Here is a 27,872-nt window from a genome sequence, read left to right as displayed (position 1 = left end):
GACGAAAACGGAAGAAAACGGGACATTAAATTTAGTATAATATATTTTCCATATAATAATTCTCGCTATACAGACATTATTTTACAAAGCATGATTTATACTATGTGTGTACTTGTTGCTGCATTACTTAACGTTAAGTCGCACGATACCGTGGGACACGATCCCGCGTCACGACGGATTCACAACGCCCGTCGCTCGTCTAACGTTTCCCATTTTTTCTCGCCGTGCAACATTTGCATTTTCCGTCGTACAGCCTAATATTTATATATTCATAATACTGGTATTTCTTCGCCGAACGCGCAGAGCCGTGTCCGCACCATCGATCTCGATCATTCATCCCACCGAACGGGCAACGAAAATGTCCTTGCAAAGTCACGCGAACAAAACGGAAATGGGATACGATATCCCGAAACATCGAGACGATCGAACCGTTCGAACACGTTCCCCGCGTTCCTCTACGTATACTGGATTCTGGCAAATACTTGGAAATTTCTCGTTATCGCGGTTGGCTTAGGCTCGCGCCTTAGGATCGTCGCAGCCTGTAAACGCGCGTACACGGGTCAGACTCTCCGAATGGTAAGAAATCGACTCATAAATGCAGTAACGCGAAGTAAATACTCCATTTTGTGGAAATTAATGGAAAAGAAAATCTGGGGAAAGTTGGAAAGTGTCACAGATCGTTATTTCTCATCTTGACAAATGCTTTCCCACGAAGCGAAATGAATCGATGTCGTCAATCTCAATCAGTAATTTTGTATAAACAAATATTTCAGGTGGGAAATAAATTATACTCTCGAGTAGTTTCTATTGTCCAGAATCACAAAAAATTTACGATGAGTACGTTTGCCTCTAATTACTGCAATTTGAAAACCCACGGAGGCTGGCCGGACAAGTAACGCGCGACCTATTCGCGCGCGGCTATTTACATATTCCTCGTTTAGAACGCGAAATCGTCGACGTCGCGGCAAATCGCGCGTATCGAGTGGAAATCGTATTTACAAACCGGTGTATTGAAATCGTAATACGCGAAATCGTCGCGTCGTTCTTAATTAACCAATTACATTTTTTTCATCGTCGTGGCGAGCGGCAAGCAAAGTGTCGGTTTCGCCGCGGAACGCGAAGAACCTCTCGGTTATTTGAATACTTCGAGTCTCCCTTCCCGTTCCGCTGTCCTCCCTCCTCTTCCGGGGCTGGAGTGTCTCCCCCTCTGTCTCTTCTTTTCCAACCTTTTTTGCCGAGCGAGCGCGTGTAATTTCGTGTCATTTCAGATTTCTTCCCCCGCAGGCAGGTCCCCTCTAATGTCATATTAATTGTAGATTCGCGTTCGTGCGCGATTGGCTCGCTTCCTGGCGCGACTATAAACGTCCTCGATGGCGGGTCTAGCCGGCTCTGTAACCTGTGATTTATCTGCCCCTTTCGCGGACGAACGAACCGTTTTTATTTACAGCGTTGGAATACTTTACCCGGCTACCGCTGCATTTCGTTCGACGAATTCTCCTTGCAGACGCACGATCGCCAGTCGGTGTCGTCGACGATTCTGATCGGCACGAGGTCTGTTCGAGTTCGATTCCCGACGACACTGTAGAAGCAACAGGATTACTTGGCGTTCCTCTACAGGGTGTTAGAAAAAATAATATTCGATATTTATATGGTATGTAGGACACATTGTATCGAGTAAAAAAGCTTTAGTAAACATACGTAGGTCGGAAGGTCAACCGTTTCTGAGATATAAACATTTTTGTTTGTTATTATCGTAATTGACTTACTACTGAATTTTCGATGCTTACAAATTTTCCACGTGTCCACCTTCCATTTCTACGCATGCTTGGCATCTTTTTCCAGAGTTGCGAACTCTCTCGAAAATTCCACATTTCTATCAAATTGTTTGACAAGCTTGGTGGATTCTTTTGAGAATTACAACTGATTTCAACCGACTGATTTTGAATAAAATCTACTGTCGCCACTTGACAAGTAAGTCAATCGTGATACTAGCAAACAAAAATGTTTATATCTCAGAAACGACATACGTTTACTAAAGCTTCTTTACTCTGTACAGTGTGTTCTATATACCACATAAATATTGAATGGTTTTTATTGAACACCCTGTTTATCGAGGTAACCGTTGCATCGAGTACGAATAATTATTTCACCATATCAATCGTTGATTAGCTAAACGAATCGCGAACTTTGGTTAACCACACGATGTCTGCTCCACTCGTTAGTTATACAGAAAGTCCCACGTATTCTGTCATTTTTGTATCATTGCGCTCAGTCTCGCGCAGCTCAAACTTCGACCCGTCAAGCACTTGCAGAGATTCTCCCTTGGACCTGGTTTGAAGAGGGACTCCAACATAGGACCCTACGTTCACGGTAGCTTGGGAGTATTGCTCAAGGGAAGCGAATCTTTGCTGCCAACGTTGAGCCACCATACTTTGGTTACCGAATCACCTAGCTGATTGGGTCTTTGATCTCGACGCCAATGGACATTGGGTACCTGCTCCATTAGGAAAGCTTCCGGTGTCAAAAACGTCCCTCTCTTCGGTTCATCTTTGCTCGATCGCAACCGATGCACCGCACGTTCCAACATCCGACGAATCACTCGCAGCAATCGTCGTCCGAAACCGATCGATCCCCGTCGATCGCGACGTTGTATCGTCCGAACGATTCCTCCGGCGCATCGAAGCTTCCCTGAGCCATCGTGTCCTAGATGTCGTGTATGCTCTCCTCGTCGCTGTCCGCCCTTATGCTCTGAGGGCTGTCCTCCCTCCGTATCGGGGATCCGTCGCGACTGTTGCTCCTGTCTCGCTGCCTGATCGCCCTCAGATTTTCCCTCTCCCTTCCCTCGATCGTGTCGGGGCTGTCTCTGTAATAGCTGGCCAAATTCGACGTCAGCGAGCCGATGGTGTTGCTCGGGCCCGCTTGGAGCATCGTGGGCAGATAAAGTCTGTCGTCCTTGCGCATAGGCGATCTCTCCCCGAAGACGGGACTCTTGCTTCGATCCCTCTGCCTCGGCGCCCTGTTCGCGTTCTCTCTTTCCCGTCCGTCTGCCACTTCGGGACTGTCTCTGTAATACGTGCTCAAGTTGGAGAGGCTGGAGCTCGCGGTGAGCGTTCCGAGGGTGATGTTCGACCCTGCTTGGACCATCGCGGGCGCGTAAAGTCTCTCCTCCTTTCGCAGCGGCGACCTGTCCGTCGGCACGGGACTTTTGCTTCTGTCCCTCTGCCTGACGGATCTCTCTATGCTTTCTCTGTCCCTGACGTCGGTTATCTCGGGACTGTCTCTGTAGTAGTTGCTGAGATTCGACAAGCTGGAGCTCGCCGTGAGGGATCCTAGAGGGTTGCTGGGTCCCGCCAGAATCATCGTCGGCGGGAACAGTCTGTAAGGAAGCGGCTTCTGCAGGGTCACGGCCGCCGACGCTTGCTGGTAAAACAGCCCGTTGGTTGGTATCGCGTGTGCACTAGGATACGGCCAGTATCGTCCTGTTGCGGGGTGCGGTTGGACGGCTGCCGCGCCGCTCTCGTAGAGCTGCTGATACGTCGCCACCGTCAAATTACTCTGCGCCAAAATCTCGTAGGTCGTCATCGTCTGTCTTTTCCACTTCGTTCTGCAAACAGAGTAGAAAGGGACTCGTTAGTCGCGCGATTTCCCCTCGCTCGATGAAACGATTTGTAAAAATGTATAATAAATCTAGATATCGTGACACCACTCTTAAGAATTACACAGTATAAAATAGTATCGTTTCAGTGAAAACTCGAGTGCATACGTATTTATATCTTGGGCAAAAATTTGTTAATACCGTCTGTGCCACCTGCGCGTACCCCTTTAAATGTTGGATATTTCCGGGCATTGTTCGAACCATAAAAATTCAACGACGTTTAGGGCTTTAAAGCCTCGCAATTTTCTTTAGCTTCTCTCAGTCCTTCCCTCGTCAGCCCCTTCTCTGTGATCGTCACCGGACCCCACCCCCCCGATCTCCGTTCGCGTATGTAAATCTCGATCTGGGACAATTACGCTAAAACGGAGTGGCGTGCCGGCAAGTGGTTACGTTGGCCACGCTGTCAGGGGAGGGGAGGGGGGGCTTATTATACTAACAAATAGCCCGTACAGTTTCACTGCCTAATCATCGCGTATCATGCCACGCGCGCGAGTTCCTGCGCCGCACCTGGGAACGCAAAGAAGGCGCCCTTAGACGCGCCAGCGATATATCGTTTCAGGGTTCGATATCGACCGATGCCTAGACGGCTGAGCCAAATGGAGAGGCGTAAATTCACCGAGAGGGAAAAAAAAAACAACGAGCGATCTGTTCGATCTTCCAATTTCTTTGTTACACTGGTTGTGTCGGTGTGCAAGTTGCCAACAAGAAATTCCGAAATAGACGCGAATCGTTTCTTTATGCAAATGCCAGTCAAACGGAAAGAACGCGTCTCGAAGATTCGCAGGAAGATAGCAGTATTCCAATTAGATCAATTACGCAACTCGTTGCATCGCGTGTACTTATCGAAGAGCGGAGAGGAAAATTACAGTCTCGTGTCCGATGCGACACGTGGTGATTTAGCTCTTTCGCTCGAATTACAGCGCATTACGCGTTTGTTGCCAGCGTAAATGCAACGGTATGGTTTAGTGTCTGGCGACGAGTAGAGCCGGCATTGCGGCCGTGCAACCCGTGCAGGAATACTCTTGATTTTTTAAACTTTACGGAAAAGAATTTATATAATGTTGTGGAAGTACGAAGGCACCCTGAGGCATCTGTCGAGTGGCGTCAGGAGCAATGCTTAGGAAACACAGTTGCAGATGAAACTGTCACAAACTGTCAGATTCCGACTGTTAACACATCTGAATTGTCCGGGAATTATAATTATAATAATTAACAATTATTAATTGTATCGTATTACCCTGTTGAGTTATGGTTTATAATAAATGGACGCGAGACTCGCGACCGACGTTTTCGACAATAATTAGTGCGCGATGTAAAACACAGAAAAGTAGGGTAGTTTTTCCGCACGAGATGCTTGAGTGGCCGAACCCGCCCCTGGGAACGAGGTAGGTTAACGAACTGCCCAAAGCGATACGGATCCATTTAAAAAGAGGAAACCTTGATCGACGAAAAATAATTTCAACGGAGCGCGGGCTTCGTGTAATTAGCGGTGGTTATACGCATAATCGATCCCCGTTTAATACGGACCCTTGCCTCGGTAATCGGCCGATCGATCGGTCGATTCGCTCGCGGTAATTACCGACTGATAATTAGAAAAATCCGAGTGGACGCGTTTCGGGGGGAAATTGTCAATAAAATTTCGGCTAACCGGGCCTGTCGACCGCCACCGTCGAACGTCGCGATTAACCCCGACGATATATCAGCTCGTCGCTGCTCCTCTCTCGATTAAAAGCCGACCATTTGACTCGTCCGCGGGATTCGAGGCTGTAATTAACGAGCATCGTCCACCGCGAGGACATTCGTTACGTTTTTCCATAAAAACCGGCAGTGCGAGATAAAAATTAAAAAACAAAACGCACAAAAAAAAGAAATAAATAGGTATACCTGTTCGAAACGAGGCCGCGAATTTCACGGAATGGCGAACCAACGGGGAGGGTGAAAAGGGGGTTGGCGAAGTTCGTTGTCAGGGTAATTAATAATCAGAAGATCCGCGGCTGGCAACGGACAAAGCGGCTCTAACGGATATGCAGCTCGCACGGAAAATTCGACAATTAATATATTTCGTGGGGTGATGACCCCCCTCGCCCCTCACCTCCTCTGTCAGTACACGCCAACCTTTGACTCTCTTTCTCTGCCAACGGCGTGGATCATCGAAAATGTGGGCCACCCTTTCTCTCTCGCACGCAATGTGCCCCTGATCTCAGCCCTTTGTGACGGTCGACGATAGGAAGGTGGGGGTTGCAGTAAAATCGTTCATGAATTTTAAACAGGGCTCTGTGAATCGAGCCACGATCATTTGTCATTTTTCCACTGGCACGCTGGAGAAAAGGAGATACAGGATGCGGCGCAAGCGAGCGAGAATAGACGGATCGTGTACCGGGAAGAGCGACAACGGGGTGAAATCGAGAAGGAGAGAGGACGAAGGACGGAAACCACTCGTACGATTATATGATGAGTAATGTTTTATAATACCCCCACCGTCGACTAGGGGTGGTCGGTCATTTTCGAGTGCAGCCACTCTAAAACACCCTTAATTGCCGTGCCAGCTCTTTGTATCGGCATTGAATAATCGCGAGAGGGAGAGAGTGCGCGCGCGAGGGTCGGAAGTGGCTACGGAAAGAGCAAGAATCATTGATTTATCGTTCTCGAGAGGTCCCCCGGTGGCTGCCTCGATCTTGCTCGAATACAACAACGAAGGGTGAAGAGAGGATGGCTGGGAAGGGGGAAAGTGTTAAGAAAGTGTAACGATAGCTTCCATCGGGCTTAACGATCGTCAACTTTTCGCGAACGAAGGAAAGGGGATCGGTCGATGAAAAGTTCACCCGATGACTCTGGGAAAGGTCGACGATCGAAGACTTCGGTGATTGAGGTCAACGGAAAATTAACCTTTTTAGAGGTCCAAATTAGACGCACTTCCCCTACTTTACTACCTGCGCTACCCTACACTGCGGAGTGTAGCACAGTCTTTTGAGTAGGAATTGAAAAAATCAATTGTATGAGCTGAAAGAATATAATAAATGATGAATTTTATATTAATTTTCTCAGAGTTGCTCTTACAGTCAGTCCTATAAATATTCGTACGCAAATCTACAAAAGAGTGCACCCTACAAAATTTGAATCTAAGAAAGTGACACGCACGAAAATATTTATTAATACTGTTGAAAATCACTGTTGAAAATATGAAGTGTACAAAATAAAAATACTTTCAGAATTTGGTCATAACCAGGAACAGAATTTGAAGTAAGTGAATTCATGTTAGCGGTCGAGAATGGTATTGAACTTTACCTTGCCTTTCACATAATAATTGTCTACAACTCAAACACGGTCAAGCCCACTTCCGAAGATGCGTGAACCCATCCACAGGACCGGAAGGGTTGATTCGACCGAATTATCGTCGGCTTTTTTACGAAGAAAGGTATGTCGAGCATTTAAGAGCGCGAGTCGAGGAAAGAGTTTAGTTAAATCAACGATGGATAAAAAGTTACGCCACCGATGCGTGGTTGAAAGGTGGAGAACAGAACCGAGGGGGAGAGTTAATGCATTTATAATAGTGGTTGGGACTGGTCGGTGGTTTTGCGGTTACAAGCCTGCGCGACACTAATGCATCCAAGCTGTCGGCTCGGTTTGCGATAATAATGGCGACGAACAGAGAAAGGAGCGGAGAATAGGGCGACATATTTTTAAATTATTACCTGCTTGACTGACTACGGAACACATGTTCCTCGAAATGTATATCCGCGTGCGCGTGTGCGTGCGCGCGTTTGCGCAGACTGTCTGTATCAATTCTGTTCACCGTGCGTCATATCATTAATATTAGGAGCGTGTTCCGTCCTATCGAATACAGCTGTAGCATGCATACAGTAGTATAAAAGAGAAACAAAGACAACAAACATTATTCAAAACGTGCAGGGAGCTACTATCGAAAAATTCGATACACGTAATCGCCATGGCGTTTATACAGCACTAAACAATTCCAACCTCGATTACAAAGTTGAGTGTGCGAAGTCGAGGAGGTTTGAGAAATCAACGTGGCAGGTTACAATTCTGAAAAATGGCGAAAATTCCTCAAAATGTGCAGGGAGCCACGATCGATAAATGGGATAAACGTAATCGCCACGGCGTATATACAACACTGAACGATTTCAATTTCGATGAAAAAGTTGAGTGTGCGAAGTCGAAGAGGCTTGAGAAATCACGTGGCAGGTTACAATCCAGAAAAATGGCGATGGAGTTCTCCGTAGCGCGCTTTCTCGGGTGCCATTACCACGCTACTTAGAATATTGTAGGGCACGTATAGACCGTCAAATGCGCATGCAAATACATCGTTAATCCAGGCTAGCCCTCGGGTTATCGTCGGGCAGTCGATTAGCCTCGTTTTTCTAGCTATTCGCGAAATTCCTCGACGGCGTGTACTTGAAATCGTACACGAAATCACCGTCGACCGAGGCGCAGGGGTTTCGTGACACAAATTTTTCCCCCCCGATCACGCCAAGGGGGAACGCCGAGGGAAAAGATTGCGCTCGAAACGAGCGCGTTTGACTAGCCGAGAAATCAAGACGATCCGTTATAAAGCGGTTTTACCGGAGGCGTGGGAAGCTCTGCGCGTTCTTCCGGCTGGCGTCGAGAAGCCTCGAAGGAACAACGGAGCTGGGATTCTCACGATTGCGATGTATCACGACGTGTTAGTGATGTCGCCACGACGTGTTACGGCGCCTTGCAGCTACACCAACAAAGGGGAGAGGGAGGAAAAAAAAACGCGGCTGCTTCTTTCCTGCATTTCTCTTCGCGTTTCTTTCACCGGCGGCGCGGAAAGATTTGCACCTAATTTACTGTTTCAATGGAAATGTTTTTACCGCGCGCGTCTCTAATTAACAAATCGCCACGGAGGCGCTTGCTCGCGTTTACGATTCCTCGAAACAGACTTCGATTCAGCGCTTCGTGTAATTGCTATATTTACCAGGTAGCCGCTTTCTCTTCGAGCGCGACCCGTGCGCGCTCGGAATATCGTTGAGCAATTACGTCCGTAATTAACGATACAGATGTGGCTGAAATATCGAGAACAAAGCGAAAAGCACGATAAATCGAGGAATAATCAGACGATGGAAGCCAGCCGTGAAAATAACTCTTACATCTTTCCGGACTCGCGTACAAGGTGCATTGCACTTGGATTATCGTACGTTTGAATAATTTTGTTTAAGCTGCTTACATTTCGCGTCGAAATTAATACGAAACATTAAATATCATGGGTTTTTATACAAGGTCCGGCGGAATTCGTAGTACACCCGAGCAGGATGTGAGTCTATGTAACATTCTTTCATTCGCGACTTGGTTTTTGAGAAAATCGATTATGGAGTTTGTTCAACTATGCAAATAATTGTATATACTTTGGTTATCCTGTATTCTACAACAGGTTAATGTAATATACATTATTTTTACTGAATTCCGCCCGAGCCTGTATTATAAAACGATCACTATCGATTCATCTTTACCATCGTTTGACACGATTCAAAGAGAACAGAAGCTGTCGCGACAAAAGAGAATGGAATCAGGAGATGGGGTTAAGGTCGCGATTCAAACTAATTGCATAACTACGGCTTCCGCGGTCGGTCGGTGGCGATAAATCCAGCGCGGAAAGCATAAATCCACGGTGCCCGAAGGGGGATAAGCCTCCATGCGCGTTGCGAATTACCCAAACGAGCAGCGCGACTCGCGCGTTTGCGTTTCATTAGAATGCGGCTTTTCGAATGCGACGTTAAAGACCGAAAGCGTGAACCATCAGCGTATGCGCGTGTATGGACGTTGTTCGCGGATCCCTCTGACTCATGGCCGTCCACATAATTAGCTGATAAGTAGGGACGGTACTCGCGCCGTGCTAGTAATGCAACCAGCCCTAATGACTTCTAAATAACCGACTCGTCGTGTATGCGTGGCACGCAGCCAGAAAAACCGACGAGCGTATCGTTTATTGCGCCGGCCAACTCGAGCCAAACCAATCCAAACCGCGTCATGCCGCGGCGGAGCAATTTAGACCCCGGCGGCTTCGATCGATTTTGCGAAAAACACGTTTGCCAAAGAAAATCAGCGTAAAACCAGGCATCTTAAACGCTTATCCTACATAAACGATTCAAGAGCGGCCTAAGTACCAGTCGAGTATGCGTTACGGGCGACCTGTTCGTTTCGCTGACTCTAGCTCGTCGATTTCATGTCGTTCTTCGTGGCCTCGTTCTAGAATTGAATATATTTTGAAATGTCAGAAGGTTCTCCAACCCTGGTGTCACTGGTTGATCATTGATGTTTAAAGAGACCATGATCGATAAAATGTCCTCAAGGGCTGTTGCATGCGAATCTGCAGCTACAGTACGGTCTTAGTGACCCCGAGGCACCTGAGGTATGAGAGGGCCAGGGGGCCCCAACCAGACATATACTAAAGACAAGAGTAATGTAAATGTAACGTACAGAGTTACAATAACTGATCCTAAATTAAGGAGTTATATAAGACAAAGTAATGTCAAGAAGAATAGAAATAATTGCAATGTGATGTGTGGATTCAGTGCAATAACCGAAGCGACAGTTACGCATTTAAATAAACTCAAGCTAACGCTCGTCGATAAGATCAGATGCTCGCGATGCACGTTTGGAAAAGGAAGAATCAACGACACGAGCTTGATATCATTCGAGACGATTGGCGTCGTTCGTAGGCGATGGCTCCACCGTGAAAAAGAGACACGAAATCCGTCGTCGTGGCGCCCGAGGTGTGGTCGGCGCCTAGCCTCCGCGAAAAAGCGCCGAGTCACCGCGGCAAGGCGTACGGAGCAACAAAACTTTAAGCGGGCACTTAAGAAGTCGACCGACAGAAGCGTCACTAATTTTCCCGGGTTTTTGCGCCCTTTTAGCGACCTCTCATTCTTTCATCCAAACCGACGATAATCATGGCACGCGTACCTCTTCAACGGTGTCCCTTCATTCTACTCTAATTAATACACTTCTGAACAAAAATCGACCCTTTGCAAAGAACGAATCATGTATTCACTGTCCAACGTCCATTTCCACCCTGTACGCCCAGCTTTTGAAATTCTACAATTGCATTCAACTATTTACTCAACGAGTTCTTTCCTCCAACGGTAAACACTTAGTTACTTCTTAGCGTATTCCAGCTTAAGCTTTGCCGGCTATTATAATTATATTTTACACCTCGCAATGAAAGCCCCCGATGACAAAATTCCCGAATTAAAAAGCGCAAGATACAAGAAGCCACGAAAACGTGAAATGACAGACGCCTGGCTTGCGGTTAGACTTTGGAAAATAGAACGGGCACCGAAACGCAGGTAGTCCAGGTCGATTGTTGCGATCGCTGACAGTGTCGGCGTCTGTCATTACGCCGTTCGCTTGGTTCGTAATTGACAGTCTAATGGCACGGTTTTAGAGTCCACGGTCTGCCCCCTTCGTCTCACTCCGTTTCGTTCGCCGCCATACGTGGCGCATCACGAGCCCCCCGAGATCCTCGTTAACGATTCGCTTTCTTTGACTCGACCGGGCCGCTTGTTCGACCTAAACCATACAAGAAGTCGCGGAGTCACAACACGTGGTTGTTCCTCCGCTAATCACCCCCTCGAACACTGCTGCGGGCCGTCGAGGTGGAAATTAGCGGGGAGGAAAATCACGAGAACAAATCGGAATTTCATCGTAGAAAACGAATTTCTTCCCGATTATCCTTTGAGGCTGACTTCTAATCGAACATCCCCTTTTGAACTGGGGTTCGTCCTCTTGTTGGCGTAGAGTTCACCAGTAATATAGAACCCAAGAGCAACACATGCAATTGCTCGTGACTAGAGTTTTACGGGGATTCCGAGTACTTGCCTCGATGATTTGTAAACAATAGAAAGATTACACGTAAATTTTAACCCTTTGAGATCCTATGTCGAATGAGGCTCCACAAAAATGTACTGAAATCCGAAAATTCGGAGTCCAAAGGGTTAAGAGTGAAGCTTTGCAAAGGATGGAAAAACCGAAAGAGAACAAAAAAAGCAGAGGCTGTTGTACTGGACTTTTCCAGCTGCTTAAATATTCTTTTGAAATTTACATTTTGGACAAGTCTAGAACACAGACGGGGCCGACGGACCCGTCGTCCAAAGGTTATTTCAATGTCTACGAATTAACATGCAAGCAGCCTCGGATTTAATGTAATTCAATAAGCTTTTGATCAGAAATTCTACTTCTTTCGTTGAAGATGCTTCGTTACACGCTATAGGGTCTCGTGAGAAATATTTCTCACGAAACATTACCCAAAGCTCCTCGTTTCCCGCGATCGAGCATGGCGAAACGTTTTTGGAAGACGATTTTAGAATTTTCCCGTGACTAACGGGCGTGATGATCGAGGAAAGATAGGAGGACCACGAGTTATCGTCAGGACGAAATAGCAGGCGCCACCGAATGACTCGGTGGAAAGTGGAAACCTTTTGAGTAGAAAGAGCGCCGCTGAGGATCCTAAAATCGATTCTGCAGTCTGCCTCCGATTTCCCTTGTCTAAATCATTTAGATCACCTTAGTCGCTCGATGTCAGTGATTTGAACAATATTCATACGTAGTGTCGAGTGGGGGTTGAGTCATCATTTTTCTACATTCGCAAAACTGTTTTTAGGAATTAAGTTATAACTCCAGAATTCTTAAAGCTATGAACTTTTTCTTTGTTTTTTCTTAATCAAGAAAAAAGAATCTCTTTGAATACACCGTGCTTGTATTACAGAAGCGATTAACACAGGACAAAGCTAACAAAAATATCCAAACAACTATAGAACAAAAAAAAGTGCCTCCAGCCTTTCAATTTTATACAAGGTACAATATATTTTCCTGACAAAACTAATGGCGTGGAACAGCTCGCACGTACAACAAATTTGCGTGAAATTCCTTTGAGCAATGTAGAACGGATGGCCGAGTTCGTTTTCGTTTGCAAGAAAACCGGGAACTTCGGTTTTCGTGAAATAATCGAACCGATCCCGGTAAAAAGCGAAAGATCCAGCGGTGTTTGGTTTTTTAAAGGATCGTTCACGCTACTGCGATTACCCCTGTCCGCGCGCGGTCGAGCAAAAGAGGCACATGACTCTCGAGATGTTCGAGCGAGAATTCGAAAGGCCTGTGATCCTTGCGTTTAACCACATAAACAGCGCCTTTGTTGCCCGCCGCGATTTCCATTTACGAATTCGATACGCTCGGTCACGAAAGATCGCCTGCTCTGCTACGCCTCTCGTTCGGGGGCACCGCGATGACGAGCATCCCCTATTGACAGGCACAAAGTAACGAAAATGTCGAACGATCGATCCTCTTCTTCCCTGGCTTCTTATCTCGCTTTACGACCGTTTACAAAGTCGATTCACCGTTGTCTATTCAGCCCTTCCCATCTACTACCGCTCGGCTATGCATCGTGGAAGAGTGATTCGCGCTATTCTTTGTGCGACGAGCTTCTCACGGCTCGAAAAATGAAATTAGGTCCACCGTGTTCGGTTAATACAATTAAATGATCCCTTGCAAAGTTTAACGTGGACAAACGCTAGAAAACAGGTAATCGGAAGCACTAACGAATGATTTTCAAGCTTTAAAATTTTGTCTCGATCATCCTCGGATATATAATCCGTTTACTGCACAAATCAATTAACTCCTCCAGTCACATAAACATTGTAATATTACTGACGATTACTTTTTGGCTATTCTTTCTTGTTAATTTTATATACCGTAACATGAAAGCTACACCTGTATTTATGCATTCTACAATACTTATTTGAATTTATATTATAAAGAGAATTTTAAAAAACAATGTTTTATGGAGTCAATCGATTTATGCAATGAACGGCTCGTATCTCACTGAACAATGACACTGTGGATGGACGTTTTTCGCAAAGGATATCATGATTTTTATGTGTTTGTATCCTACCTTCTATTCTGGTACCACGTCTTGACCTGGGTGTCGGTCAATTGCAGCTTTGCAGCCAGCTCCATCCTGTCCTGCACGCTCAGATACTTGTGTCGCTCGAAACTTTTCTCGAGGGTCTGGAGCTGATGATCAGTGAAAGCCGTCCGCGCCTTTCGTTGCTTCTTACTCTGCGCCGAGCTCAGCGTGCTGGACGAGGAACTCTTCGGGTCGTCCTCCTTGCCTCCTGAAAACCCGTCAACATTCGCTTAAGTCTCGTTGAAAATCAAACGTACCGTCGTTTGATTACTGCGCTGCATAATATTTCATCCATCCGAACATTCCTTTAACCTTTTGCGCTCGAGAGGCGACTCTCAGCCACGTCTTCAGCAAATCAATCAACGACAACGGTTGCTGAAGTTTAATCGAAGTGTCAATAAAATGATTGTCGGTAAGGTAAAGGTGACCTGATTTTCAAATCCCAAACTAGCTACATTTGCGAAGTTAATCTAAGCTTAGCATTCGTGACAATAGAATGCTAAGAAAGCATCTCAAGTTGCTGGTAGATTCCAGAAAAAAAGGCTTCGAGTGCAAAGGGTTAAATTTAACTAGTCGCGGTTCTTGCGTAGTCCTAATCGACCCTAGCTCTAACTTTCATCGACTCCTAACAAACGATAGCACCGAGACTTATGTCCATTAGTTGACAGACTGTGCATTGGTAGGAGGTCTACAAATGCCTGTGGCGATGGTAAATACGGAGATTCCTTGGCGACGGGAAGCTTTGCGGACGAAATCCGTCGGGAGAGAGAGGGTTTATCGCGTACCCGCGGGGGAAGTAATCGATGCGCGCGGTACGCTCCGGTTTTTGCTGGTCGCCGCGTGGTGATCGCTGCCGCCTCTCCATCGACAGAGATCCTTTTGTTCTCTGTCGTGGTGCGCGCAGCTGAGAGCCCATTGGTTGGTATCGCGCCGATTGGACCACGCAGCCGCGGCGAGACGCCGCGAATTATCTCCCCGGCTCGCCGCCACCTACGAAAAGGGTGGGATTTCCCGTGAAAACCGATCACACCCGATCGAGGCGTCGGCAACTTGCGCTTCTTCGCCAACTGACGCGCGCACACGCATTCTCTTCGGATTAAATCCGATCCAGATCGCTCTAACACGGCTCCTGTCCACGATTCGTCTCGATGGAATCTCGTTAACGCTGTTCCTTTGCGCGTGGCGCAGATGGAGGTTCCATCCCCTAGTCGTACGATCGAAAGGAAAGTTTGGAATAAAAATCTAAACGAATTAGGACTCGGATCAGAGACGGTATCCCTCTCGACGAAAAATTCCAAGATTCCTCGGGCAGGCTAGGGGGTAGTCGACCCGTCAGGGGACCGATCAGGCGACCAACCCCCTCGACAGCCGCTCTGCGGGCTTCTAAAAGTATCTAAAGAGCCGTTGTCGCGAGCTCATCGATTGGAACGGTCGTGGGTGGCGCGGAGGAAAGAGACTGGAGGGATGCGGTAAGGGACAAGACACGGAAAGACGAGGGAGCGAGAAAGAGGGTCAGCGGTCGGGGGGTAGCGTACAGAGATAGCCGAAGAGAGAAGGGGAGAGGGATAGCAGAGAACCAGTGGATTGAGTTAACTCGAACGAAAGCGCGGCTCTTAGCCTCCGTTTGATCGGCCAGATTCGCTCGAACGGATCCAGAACTGGTCCGCCATGTTGGCAAAGATGGCCGACGATCCCTCAGGAAAGGCAACGAGGGGGAATTCCATCGTAGATACCGCCGACTCGACTGGAGGTCGAATCACGAGAGGGGTGGGGAAGAGGGCGCGGATGCCGGAGTGGGAGAGGGTGCGGGGGCGCGGTGGGAACGGAGGGTGAAAAACTAAATTTACTATGTGATACACTTAGAGCTCTGGGTCTCAACCGACGTAGTTCTCTTTTTTAGACACTTCCAAGACGTTGGACTGAAACTTTTTCACCTCCCTGGCACCCCCCACCCGCAGAGAGTTTGAAGTAACCGGAGAACCATTGCGAAACAGAGTCGTCTGCTCTCGTCTTCTTCGCTTTCCTCTTCCTTCCGTGGAAAAGCACCTTTTCTACGTTTCTTCCACCGCTTACTCCCACGGCACGTAGGTACTTCTTCGAAGCTTTATCCGTGTGCTCGCATGTCTTTACGAGTCTGTTCCTCGCTTTGTACGTTTCACTTTGCCATGGTCGGGTAATGGGAGCCGATGCTCTCAAAGGTGCTGCGGGAAAACGTTTTCTGCCGGGCGTACCGATTGCCATCGAACTAATGACCACTTGCAACGAAAACGAAAAGATCTTAACTCGGATTATCGTATTCCCTCTTTGTCGTATCGGTGATCACTCGTATATGACCAGCAACGAGAATTCTTCGAGTGCATCGACCAAGTTCTTCCTGCCTCGAGACTGAGTAATTCCGGAAGAATTCCGAACCGTATACTTAGTTATTTTTCTTCTGTCTCTAGCCGACAGTATTCTTCCGACTTCGCCACCTGTTTCCATTGCCCGATGCTACGAGTTTCCGTCCACTTTTTCCGCGGTACGCCGAGAGTTTTGAACAAACATCGTATATCTTGGCGTTGCCTATGCGACATATGCGCGCCCTAGCCGAACTTCATCGTTCCTGCGACGCGAGTTTCTCCGGAAAAATTGGTCAGTGGAAAGTATAAACGACGGTGCGCGCGTTTACATCGCGTTGGTGTTCGTAATTCGGATTTTCAACGAATCCACCGTCCAACGTTCGGTGATTATGCGACAAGTTGCGTTACTTTAATTAGTTTTCGTACGAGCAATTGTTACAGTGAACGTCAGAAATACGTCGCACCGGATGCACGGCGTGTATTCCACGATGGAAATTGTCGTGTTTCGCGTAGCGACGAACGGGGAGCGAAAGAGAACGTGTGAGAGAGAGAGAGAGAGAGAGAGAGAGAGAGAGAGAGAGAGAGAGAGAACGGGGGCTCGCGTGCTGCGGGCACCGACGCGATACAATGTATAGAACGTAAAAGTGAGATTAACAGGATGTTTATCGAGCAATTATTCGCCGTTGCAATTAGTGCCAGCATGGTCGTCTACGTCACCAACAGGTATCGTCTTTGGTCGGGTTCACGCAAAACGCTCCCTGTTCTACAGCGAAACGCGACACCTGCGAGATGGTTTGCCGATTACAGCTTAACAACTATACCGGGGATAAATTGCGTCGTGGTAGATTCAACTGCGTGTTTTCAACGTCTCTCTAACTTCGATTAAATCAGGATACGTTCGAGATCGTTGGAGTGCTGCACTCGCAGATAAGAACGTATCTGCCACTAGGAAAGTGTTTGAATGTAAGAGACTGTACTTTCAAAAACTTTTCACTCTTGGATCAGTCAGTTAACCCGTTGCGGTCCAAATTTTCTGATTTCGGTATATTCTTTTTTCGAGCCCTACTGGAGATAGAAACGCAAATGGTTAAATGTTTATTAAAAGTGTCCAAGTCCTGTGAGTTTATGTCCACCCGATGTTTACGAGTTAATTTAACCATCGATTCTAAGAGAAAAGTAATCACATAGAAATATACCAAACCGGGAAATCCTCCTAGACGCTTCGTGCCCGTTCCCATCGAAAGCGGCGATCGCAGCCTCCTGCGTCGCGCTTTTTATTGCAGATTGTTACGTGCGGTTTTACATTTACATTCCGTGAATGGTAACGGCATTGCGCCAGCTTTGCGGGTAAAATCGCACACCTGCGCGGACTAGTTTGCCGCGGCACACTCGCGACGAAATAAAGCAATAAGCAAATAAAATCGCGACTACCGGCGCACAATGGAGGAACCGACACGGACTTTCCACCCTTTTGCGACCCCCGTTTCCAACCCGCCCCTTTCTTCCGTGCCGATTCCCGTGCTTCTTTCGAACCCATCTCTCTCCGTTTCAGGTCGTAAAGCAACGCTGGGCAACTGTTTGCCAAACTTTTATTATCAACAGTTTTACGAGCTGTCCGGTTAACTCTCGACTGCGCCGACTGCTGGCGCAATATCGTCTCGTATTCTGTACTTTTTCCAGAGAATAACAGGATGATACAGCGGAGATAAATACCGCTGAGTTGGTTTTTTCCCTCGACTTGATTTATCCGATGAAAAGTGTACCGTTAAAGTAATATCGATGGGTTGAAGCTGTCGAAAAAAAAAATGAAATTTATTCTTCCAGATGCGATTACTTCAGCTCATACAGTTTTTTTTATACACCTATGTTCAACGAGGATAATTAGGTGCTTCCGGTTAAACGGCCCACCTTGCATACACGTAGGAACTAAGCAGAGATGAGAAGTGGACTAGCGAGTCTGATCGGTAACAGCATAATCTACTTAGTTCTACCGTAGGAATACCGTCGTCCTATGGTACGGCCCAGTAGATTATACTGTTACTGATCAGACACGCTGGCCATCTTACAGGTAGCAATAACTCTTTGAATAATCGAGCCAACTCGGAGACGAACAATTCTCTCGATCCAATAGTATACAGATTCGATAGACAGTTCATTCCAAGTGTTGCGACACGCCTCAACGAACGAAAGAACGTCTCGCGTATGAAAAATGTGTTGAAATTAGAAGGACGTTGCGGAATTTAGCTTTTCCAATTCCAGTCACACTTTCTCGCTTGGCTCCCCCGTGTCGTACGCTATCCTTTCATAGCTCGCTGTGTACGCACCCTCTCGTATTGTGTACAAGGGCGACGACGGGGGTAGAATCTGACCCCTCTTCTGTATTGTATTACCGTGTCGCCACCTTTGGGGTAGAGAACACCGGGGATAATGTTATAGGGGTAACGCTTTATTGCCTGCCCACTCTATTTGCAGTCACCCCGGGGGAGACAAACTGCCAGCGAGAATTTCAAAAACAAACTACGGTGACGGTGGTGTCAAATTAGCGTCCAGTAGGTCGTGTATTACAAGTCAATACTTTAAGAGGATATTCGAGATTCTATATGTGGGGTGTGCTGCAATAAGGAGGCAGCTCCAAACATTAATTCTCTCGCCACCGCTCTGAAAAGGAAGGATGGAATTCGGAACGACATAATTTTGTAATGTAAATAAAAGTAAAAAGACAGATAATAGAATATGTTCGCGAACGGTGTATCGCTCGAGAATAATTTCATCAGCGGTAAAGCCAGCTTTTAAGGATGTCGTTGGTGGAATACGGACAGGGAGGTGTCGAGTGTCGGCCTGTACAGTGATCTGTTGCTGCGTGGAAACATTATAGGGAAAAACGCAATCGGGAGTTACTGTCAGATCGAATTATGCGAACCTAAGGTTTCGCGGGGTGCATAACGAGCGCGTTTCTCGAATTTCATGGGTGCATTCCGCGTGGCCGGTGAATAAGAATAAGACTACTGCGCCCTGCGATCGTTCCTTGGTAATTAGTCAAGACACAGTACAAGCCTCGCAACGGTTCCACCGACCGCGAATATTTTCATTTTACGCGAAATCCAGCAGAAATCGCACCGTTCGGGATCGAATTCCGCGCGCAGACATTTTTCAGTGGTTTGTCGACGGTGAAAAGGTCTGGAACAAAGACGGAGAGCGAAACGGGGACACAGAATGGCGAGGGGAACGAAATCCAACGACGAGCAGCTTACCCTAATTGCGAGTGGCCGTCTCGGGAAGTGGTCGAGACTCGCTCCAACTTCAAATCGGATTGCCTCGTGCATTAACAAATCTTATGTCTCGGCGACTAGAAAACCGATAAAGGGCTTTCGAATAGAATTCGCGATTTTATTATTATAAAAATTAGTTGCCGTTCCACTGGTTAAAATCTATCAAACTACAACGGCGATAATGAAAACAACGATTATCTTAATTTAAATCCTGCGATGTAATCAAAGTTCAGATAGTCTCTAAAAGGCTCGTGGGATAATACTTCATTCGCTTTGTGTACGCTGACGAGACAGCATATCATTTCAATTGCACACACCTCGAGGGGTTAATAAGCAACGTTAGCAGGATAAGCATGCGGAATGTACTATTAGGAACCGAAGAGGTCCGTTCTCTAAAGTATGCTGATTCCATTGGACGAGGTTCGCAACGCACGCGACCTAGCCATCTGTCGCCTCGCGAAGGTCTGTTAGAATGTGACCACCGTGTCTCGAGGCTTTTCTTTGGAAGACAAAGTTGGATCCAGCGATCGAAGCTATGTCGTCGCGATGCGGCATCGCATAGACAACTCCCAGCAGCTGTTCCAGCAACACCGGAACTTGGTCCCTCTGGCATCAAGGCCGACTTGGTCACGCGAAACTCGTGTTAGCGACTCGCCAAGTGGCCTTCCAGCAATCGTCAACGTTGCTCCAGGGGGTTCGCGTACACGTGTCCACAACCCTTCATTACGTGGCCGGAGTCGTACACACGGGTAACCGTATCGTGTGGGTGGTCTGCGTTCGTGACCCTGCTCGCGTGTTAATTGCGGCTGCATTGACCGTTATTGCGTGGAAGAGAATTTTGACAAACGAAGGTAGAGAAGGAATGGTTTCTTTTTTTCGCTGCGAAAAATCAGCCAGTTGGGAGTAGACTTTTTATTTTTTGTATTTTCTTTTTATTTAACCCTTTATACACGACAACAGTTTAATTACAGGGAGCTAAAGATTTGGACGACTAAACCTTCTTCTAACATGATTCGAGAGTCGTGGAAATAAAATATTTTACTAGTGCTTCAAAGTGTACTAGTTTAGGAACCTATCAATGAACCAATATCGTTACGAACAGTTCGAGATTCAACAAAATCTACAATATACAAATAGTGTCGCTTTTAAGTCGCCCCTCGAGTGCAAAGGGTTAACCCTCTATAGGCCCGGATCACAGGTCCCCCAGGTCGTCGACACTTTACCAAATAACTTAAAGATAAGGTCGAGCGGAAGAACTGAATCTATTCTGTTTCGACGCGGAACAGTAAAGATTCGGAGGGGATTAAACGCGCAAGTTGTAAACGGTAAACCGTGCATTGAATTTTGAAAATTGATCAACCAACGAGAGCAATTAGAGACTGTCGCGCGACCCTGAGAATGCAGGCCGGGTTTATTCCCTTTTGTCGCTCCGCGGCTTGCAAATAAACCTGTTGTGCGGAAAATGGCCGTTAGATCACATAGTTTCCACAATAACGAACGAACATTACTGGGAACACAATCAGAGTATATTATCGTACGCTTAACTTCCACCACGTGCAAACCGTCCGGTGTTTACAAAGCGGGTGATCTTAGATTAAGCGTACATGATTAATTATTCCAGCGCTCGCGGAGCCAGTCGTTGGAAACAATACACCCTGACCCGATTAACTTTGCGGGACATTCGCGTACAATGAGCGAACCGAGCCTTTCGTTCGCTTTTCGAAATACGCGGCTGTCGTTCCTGTATCCACGGTCACGATAACTGATATTCTTTAACCGCGTCACTCGATTCCATCGATTTATACTCCTCATGGATGATACGCTTGCTAGGTTGCATCGTCCGGTCGACCACTTTACGGTTTGCTCGTACAGTCTTCGACACGATAAACAACGCAGAAGCTGCCTTTTTCAGGGTAACGCAAAGCGAGGTCAGCACTGTCAACGCTGGAACGGAGCGGTTAAGAGGATTTGCGATCGCGAATCTCGTTAAAGAGAACGTTGAAAACCAACCGCGCGAATCCCAACGACGACGGCGCGCGATGACTGTTGTTAGAATGCTCGACGTAGAAATGTTTAGGAAATCCCGGCCTGTCGATACGTTCTCGACTTCTAGCCACTCGACTCGCTATGGAACGCTAGGATATTCAAAAGGTAATCTATATTTTTTTTATTTTTCAGTTTTTCGAGTGCGTGAGTTTTTCGAAATAGTGATTTTTAATTGTTGCGTAACTATACCACCAATATAAATAAGGGATTTAGACACTAAAGCATTTTTTACGACTTTAATTTGACCATCCCTTCTTCGATTCTACATAATATTTTCAGATGAAAAGAATTCAGTCTTGATGGTTCTGATAGGATCAATTGATACGATTTTGTTTCATACCGACTCAAAGTTCAAAACGTTTAAGAATATGCTGTAGTTATGGTCTGCGGTGTAGGTAGACTCTAAAAAAACGTGTCGATTAGAAAATACCAAGGTGCCTGTTGAGCGGCTCGAGTATTTTACACGACGACGCGAAGTGCTCGCCTTCTTTATCCCCAAGTGCCCGTGGTTAGCTCCTAATTGGATCACTGTTTGGATCATTAAATTCTACACGATCGATGGCTCGAGTTCCGCGTAACGCAACAAATTTTTGTCGACTCCGTCGATGTTATGCGCAATGTAGCGTCCGAATTACGTATGCAAATCGAAGTTGCGACGTGGCGTGGACAAAATATAGGATTCCCGAGATAAATGAGATTCGCAAAGTCAATGACGGGGACCACTGTTGCGCGCCACCTTCGATTCTGTCGGAGATTCCGGCTTGGTGAGTTCGAGGCGTGTTCAGTTCCGCGATACCCTTTGATGTCGCCACGAAGACGCGTCTCGGGGCTTGATTATACGGTGCACGGATTAATCCTTGGCGGATAGTCTCGTCAGAAAGCTGACAGCCGGTACCCGTTTGTCAAGGTACTTGCACCGAGCGAGCGTGCAAGCATGCAGGGGAAAAAAGGGGAGCTGCGAGCCCGCGCTCCTTTCGTCTCGACTCGGCTGCGGCGACTACGAGGCTCTCATAGAATTCCTAATCCGCGCCGAGATCTAAACGGTTGCCAATCATTTCCGGTTCTTGGATTAGACGCGCGCGAAAAGTCGGATCGGCTCTCTAAGAGCGTGAAACTGACTGACTGGGGCCCCTAAACCTTCCGGGCCCCAACGCGAAACGCCAACAATGCGGCCCGGCGCGAATGTTGGCTTCGTAAGCGGATTACAAACGATTTGTACACGCGTCCGAAAAAGTCTCTATTTGGCGGGCCTCGGTTGTTCCGAGCGTTCCCCGACTCGTCAAAAGCCTTCTTCGATTCAGACATGGAAAACGACGTCGACGATCGTCGAATACGCTTCAGGGGGGACTTTTCGGGTGGAAAAACTGCTGCTATTTGGGAATCTTTTTCGATCACGCTAAATGGCTGATATAAATATTTCGCGCGGACGTTGAAAATAAATGCTTCGAGGAATATTTCTACCAGTTTTCGTACTAGGTACTCAGATACCTAGTTAAACCCGTACTGTAGCTGCGCACACGCATACTAGTGCCCCTGAGAGCGAAGAAACGTGTAAAAATCTGCGATCCGAACGTGGAAAATTGTCCAGACTGGTATAGGCTGTCAGGCTATCAGGCGAGCATAACCGACGGCAATAACGTCGGCGTTATATTCTTCCTAATTGGCTTTCATTAATTCTTCATTGGATCGAACAAGCATGGTGGACGACGGCTGCGCGCGCACTCGCGCGCGACCCAACAATCGCTCTCGCGAAATTACTCGCGAATGAAAGATAATGGCACGCTGATAATGATGCTTTTTCCGATATTAAAAGAATTCCTTTACGAAGACCATCGTAGGGAAGTTGTGCGTCAGACCACACGTTTATTTCCGATATTCATTTTAACACTTTCGACGCCAAATTTACGAATAACAGGAACATCAACACCCTCGACACCAATAAATAACGAGCGCTTCCCCTGCTGTAAACGTGTTCATCGCGAAATGAAGTAATCGCAGGAGATAAACCGCGCGCAGTAATTACGAGAAGTAACATTTTGTAATAGGATCGCGTTATATCGACTAGGGAAAAAACTTGATCTGTCGAGAAAAGATACTCGACGAAACGATGTCCGCGTCGCGAGCGTTGATAGATCGGAAGGACGGATCGTGTATAATCGTCGGTTCAATCATCCGGAAAGCGTGTTCGCCGGCAATTACAACGGCGTTACTCCTTCTAATTGGCCTTCATTAATTCTTTAGACGACGCCGAGCCGCGCCACGCCGCGAGCGACGATTAGCCGCGTGAGGTTAACCGCGACTGATAACGGTGTTCAACGCAGGTTGTCCAATCGAGGGAAAATCATCGAAACACGCCGTTGATATCGTTTCGCAATTTCCGTACCTTCTCTTCGGGGACATTCCAAGTGTTTTGGAGAAGATTCAAGATTGAAACTAAAAATTAAGCTACTTTATGCAAGAGCGCAATATCTCAGAGAATTGTCAGGAATTCGTGATTTCTTCTAGAATGATATTATTTACAATAGGATGACAACGGATTCCTGGGCTTTTTACGGGAACCAGCCTCTCCGGTTCTCACGACGAAATACGGTATTAGCGTTCCTAGCTCTAATCACGTAGCCGTAGTCATGCGCGTAATTGTTCTCGATGCAGTTTTTGCGGAAAATAAGGCGATTACGGTGTAAGCTTATGAACTTAGTCCCCAAGGAAAATACGATGGATCGTTGATCGCGCCGGCACGTACTATTTCCCTGATGCGTAAACGAGTTGGTAGCGTTTTATTCTCAACTGAATTCTTCTATGATATATCTGTTGATCCCTCGAGGAATACCGTTCGTTGTTTGGGCAAACAGCGACACGATCTTACATGTAAATAAGCGACTTGGAGTCCCACGGAACAAGAAAACGCTAGGTATCTATAAATGAGAACGAGTGAAAAATAATCGACGGAAGTGTCGAAACGGTCAGCTCCGGACCGTAATCGTTTCTTGGGTTCCATTAAGCCCAAAAAAAAAGCGGAGGCCTTTAATCAGAGAACGCACCGAAAACGGAATATCACCGGGTCCTTAGAATCGCTGCGGCGTTCTATGAGATTTCGAAAGCTGAATCGATCACGAGATCGATTACGCCTCTCGGTGGCCAGCGTCGTTAAGGGTCAACAGCCGTGGAGCATCGGTCAATTAAAGGAAAGGTGAACTAAGCCTGGTAACAGGTCAAACGCCATGAATGGTTTGAAAAAGGATGAAAAGAGAACGATTCTTCTCAAGAACGAGCATGAACTAGCGTGAAAGGGTAGAAGGGAATAGATAATAAGAGGGAACGAGAACCTAATTATTAACTAAACAATTACAGAGACGGAAATCTCTGACGGAAACGCAGAGACGTTGGACCAAAGACTGCACAGAGGCGGGTACTCATTGGGTTGTCTGTAAAATTCCTGCCGATTTTTGGTAGGTGGTACAGGTCTGAATATATCGGAATGGTTAAAAACAAATAACATGTGAAATTTATGGAACTAAATGGTACATACAGTCAGTCCCGTAAGTATTCGTACCCTCTATATTTATTGAAGAAGTCTGTGAGTGAAGTTTATTCATGTATATATTTATAATGGAAAATTGATTTGGAAACATGAAGCCTATCATTTAAATTAGACTTTCTTCAATAGATATAGAGGGTATGAATACTCAATAATAATTCAATAAATATATAACAAAATTCAAATGTGCCTTTAAATTTTTCTTAAAAATTGGCACGAACTTTCTAGACAACCCAATGAAATGGAACATGAAAATAAAAGTGTCGGTTTACGACTGTCTTTTACTATCTATTACAGAACGAAGAAGGGACGAAGAGGTCTGGACTGCAAGCTACAGATTCAACGAATTTACGCGATTTCCTGTGTTTATCGTCATGGAGCGCTGGCAGCAGGTGCCCCCGGAGGTCGAGCAACGGAGGATAATTGACAGGTAGGAGAGCTGAATGAAACAAACGAGGGTAACGTAATTAAGGCGTCGAGACCATTAGAATCTCTTCGAAACGATGCGGGGACAGAGGTAGTCCCTGGAAGGTGAAAGCCCGGACCCCCGGGCCTTTTATCTCTCGGGGAAAATCTGATTGCCTTGGTGGGCACGTTTCGCGTTCCATGTTCGCTGACCACCGACGGCCAGCCTTCGAGAGGAACATATTCGTTCGGGACGGCGCGTCCCATAAATGTCCTTGACACCTTCGTGAAAGTCCACGCGAGATCGGCCAGGTGAACAAACCGTGCGTCGAAATTAATTTCGCGCCTCTCTTCCCCACCCTAACGACGCTCCCCCTCCTTTCCGTTGCTCACCCAATTAACCAGCGTCGCGCGTTACTTACATGCGCCGATACGCTGGTAAAGACCTAATCGCGACTCGTTCGTGGTAATCTTTGCCTATGCCTTTGAGGCAACGAAATCGAGATAAGGACGTAATCGAACCGCTTACCATTAGAAGTAACTGATGCGCCGTCGTGATGACTGGCGTCGCTATCTTCGTCGAGGTTACTGTTGTTCAAGGACGTCCTGGACTGATGCCTGACGCTGAGGTCCTTGGGCGTAGACGGTGGGCTCCCCGGCGATTCTTGAGTCTGCAGGCCGGCCTGGTGCATCTTGCTCGACGCGCCGCCGAGGATGTCGGTGATCATGAATCGCGATCTCTGGGGCATAGTGGTCGAGGAATCGCCGCGCTCCAAACCGTTGTTGCCGCTGTGATTGTTGTTTCTGGCGTCCAGGCCATTGGACAGACGTTCGACGCTGACACCGTTCCTCTCGACGATGTTCTCTAACCTGTGCGCCTCGAGGCCGGACATCCTACTCAGGTTCAGACCGTTGTTAGCCACGGTGACGCCGCTCAGAGCCGCCACGTGGTGGTTCTGATGATGATGGACCGTCATCACGGTGCACGCAGGTGGTTCCTTCGGGCTACGGGCACCCGCGGGTGCCTCAGTCGCCACCCCAGGACTTGCCCTGTACCTGGGAGACAGAATCTTGCCGAGAGTGACAGCGTCGCCTTCGTCAAGGAGCTCGTTTCACCGATTCGAACGAAGGGAACTACACTTCACTGTATCCGAATTTATCCTCTCGTGCACTGCCGTGTCTGTTCGACTTTGCTACCAACATTCCAAGGTGAAAATGTCCTCTCTTCGCGGGTCTCCGGGTTACCTTGATCTCCCTTTTTCTCGCAGGGCTAGTCCCGAACGATGTCGGTGCCAGATCGCCGAATCTCGCGGTCGATTTCGAAGCGAGAATCACGAGCAAATGGCGCGTGAGATGGTTGCGATGCACCTTGCGCTTCCTCCCGTTCTCTTAGCTGCTCCACCTCCACCCCCGCACCCTCGCCTTCTCCCGCTGTTGCTCCCGCCCCCGGGTTCTTCGCCTTCTTCTCAGCGGCAATTAAGGGGCCGCACCGCTGGTCTCCGTGGTTAATCGCTAATTGGCCACTTAACATAATTGCCGCTCGTAACAGCCCAGTCCGCCGGCCATTTCCGCTTTCCTTTTCCTCCCTTTCCTCGACCGTTTATTTATTAATTACCTCTTGATTAAATTTCATCCAAATCGGGCAGCCACTCCGTTTCCACCTGGCAGCCTGCGAGAGTTCTTCGCGCGTATTTACACACGTTGCATACCGTCAACCACGAATCAATCGTGTCTAATCCTATCCGACGTTCGCTGACGAGAACTCTCGATAGAACTATCCCGTCCGTAAAACGTCACGGAATCTTCGGAGTTATTCGTCCAAACCGGCTACGATCGCCTCGATCGTGTTGCGATTAACGGACAGTCGTCGAACCGGTTTGTCAAACTCTGTCCCAAGCCTCTGACGCTCACCGAACGTCTCCCATCTTTCATCCGGATACACTGCCACACGAACGCTTCAAACTTGGTTAGTTCACTTAGTCCGTTTTTCGCGATCACCCGTGATGGATCGCGCGTACACCAGCGAGCTGTTTACCAAAAACTGACAACCGATTCGCTCCGAATCTGTCCTCTGCGACGTTCTCCGAGCTACCCGGAACTGATCTGCGATCGACAGGAACCGCGACCGGACTCGCTGGACGATCTGACCGATCCACGGTGGGCCGCGGGGCCCCAAACTCGCGGGAAATTTCGAAATCTCGATCCGCAGGAGCGATAGCTTGCGTCGTTCGTCGAGAGCGTTCTCTGTGGCGAGGCGTGCGTGTGCATCGGGTTGCCTCGACTGATCTGCTCGCACTGACCGGACGTCAGGCGCCTCCGCTTGTTCCTGGGGCGGCCATATCGGCGTTCTGGCACGCCCTGAACATTCCCCTCCGTTCCTTTTCGACGACCAATCCGCGACACCGGCGCTAACCAGCCGACCAATAAGGCAAGCGACGACCTCGGCGCCTCCGCTTCGTGGCGCGGCTACGCCCAACTAATTTGAAATGTGTTTCAGCGGTAATTCGATATAAAATTGTAGTTAATATCTTTCATTATAGCGCGGGGTGAGGGCCGCCGGCTGAAAGTGGTGGGGTTGATCGTTCCGACGAACGGGGCGCGGTGTGGGAAATCGAGGGGTGAACGGGGTAAGGGGAGAGATTGATACGAGGTCTCCCACTCGGACCGATCCTGGCTGCTC

General features: G+C 47.6%; 1 protein-coding gene across 1 annotated transcript; it reads right to left on the bottom strand.

Moving 5' to 3' along the window:
- Positions 1-32: 32 nt before the first annotated feature.
- LOC128880943 (homeobox protein B-H2-like) lies at positions 33-27,476 on the bottom strand. The gene is made up of 3 exons (XM_054131534.1): positions 25,722-27,476; positions 13,581-13,803; positions 33-3,604 (listed from the first exon to the last, which is right to left on the bottom strand). The coding sequence occupies exons 1-3, from the start codon at positions 26,167-26,169 to the stop codon at positions 2,704-2,706; spliced, it is 1,572 nt and encodes a 523-aa protein (XP_053987509.1). The 5' UTR covers positions 26,170-27,476; the 3' UTR covers positions 33-2,703.
- Positions 27,477-27,872: the final 396 nt, after the last annotated feature.

The sequence above is a fragment of the Hylaeus volcanicus genome, chromosome 8, assembly GCF_026283585.1.
Source record: "Hylaeus volcanicus isolate JK05 chromosome 8, UHH_iyHylVolc1.0_haploid, whole genome shotgun sequence".
Taxonomy (NCBI): domain Eukaryota; kingdom Metazoa; phylum Arthropoda; class Insecta; order Hymenoptera; family Colletidae; genus Hylaeus; species Hylaeus volcanicus.
This window is presented reverse-complemented; position numbering and strand designations above follow the sequence as displayed.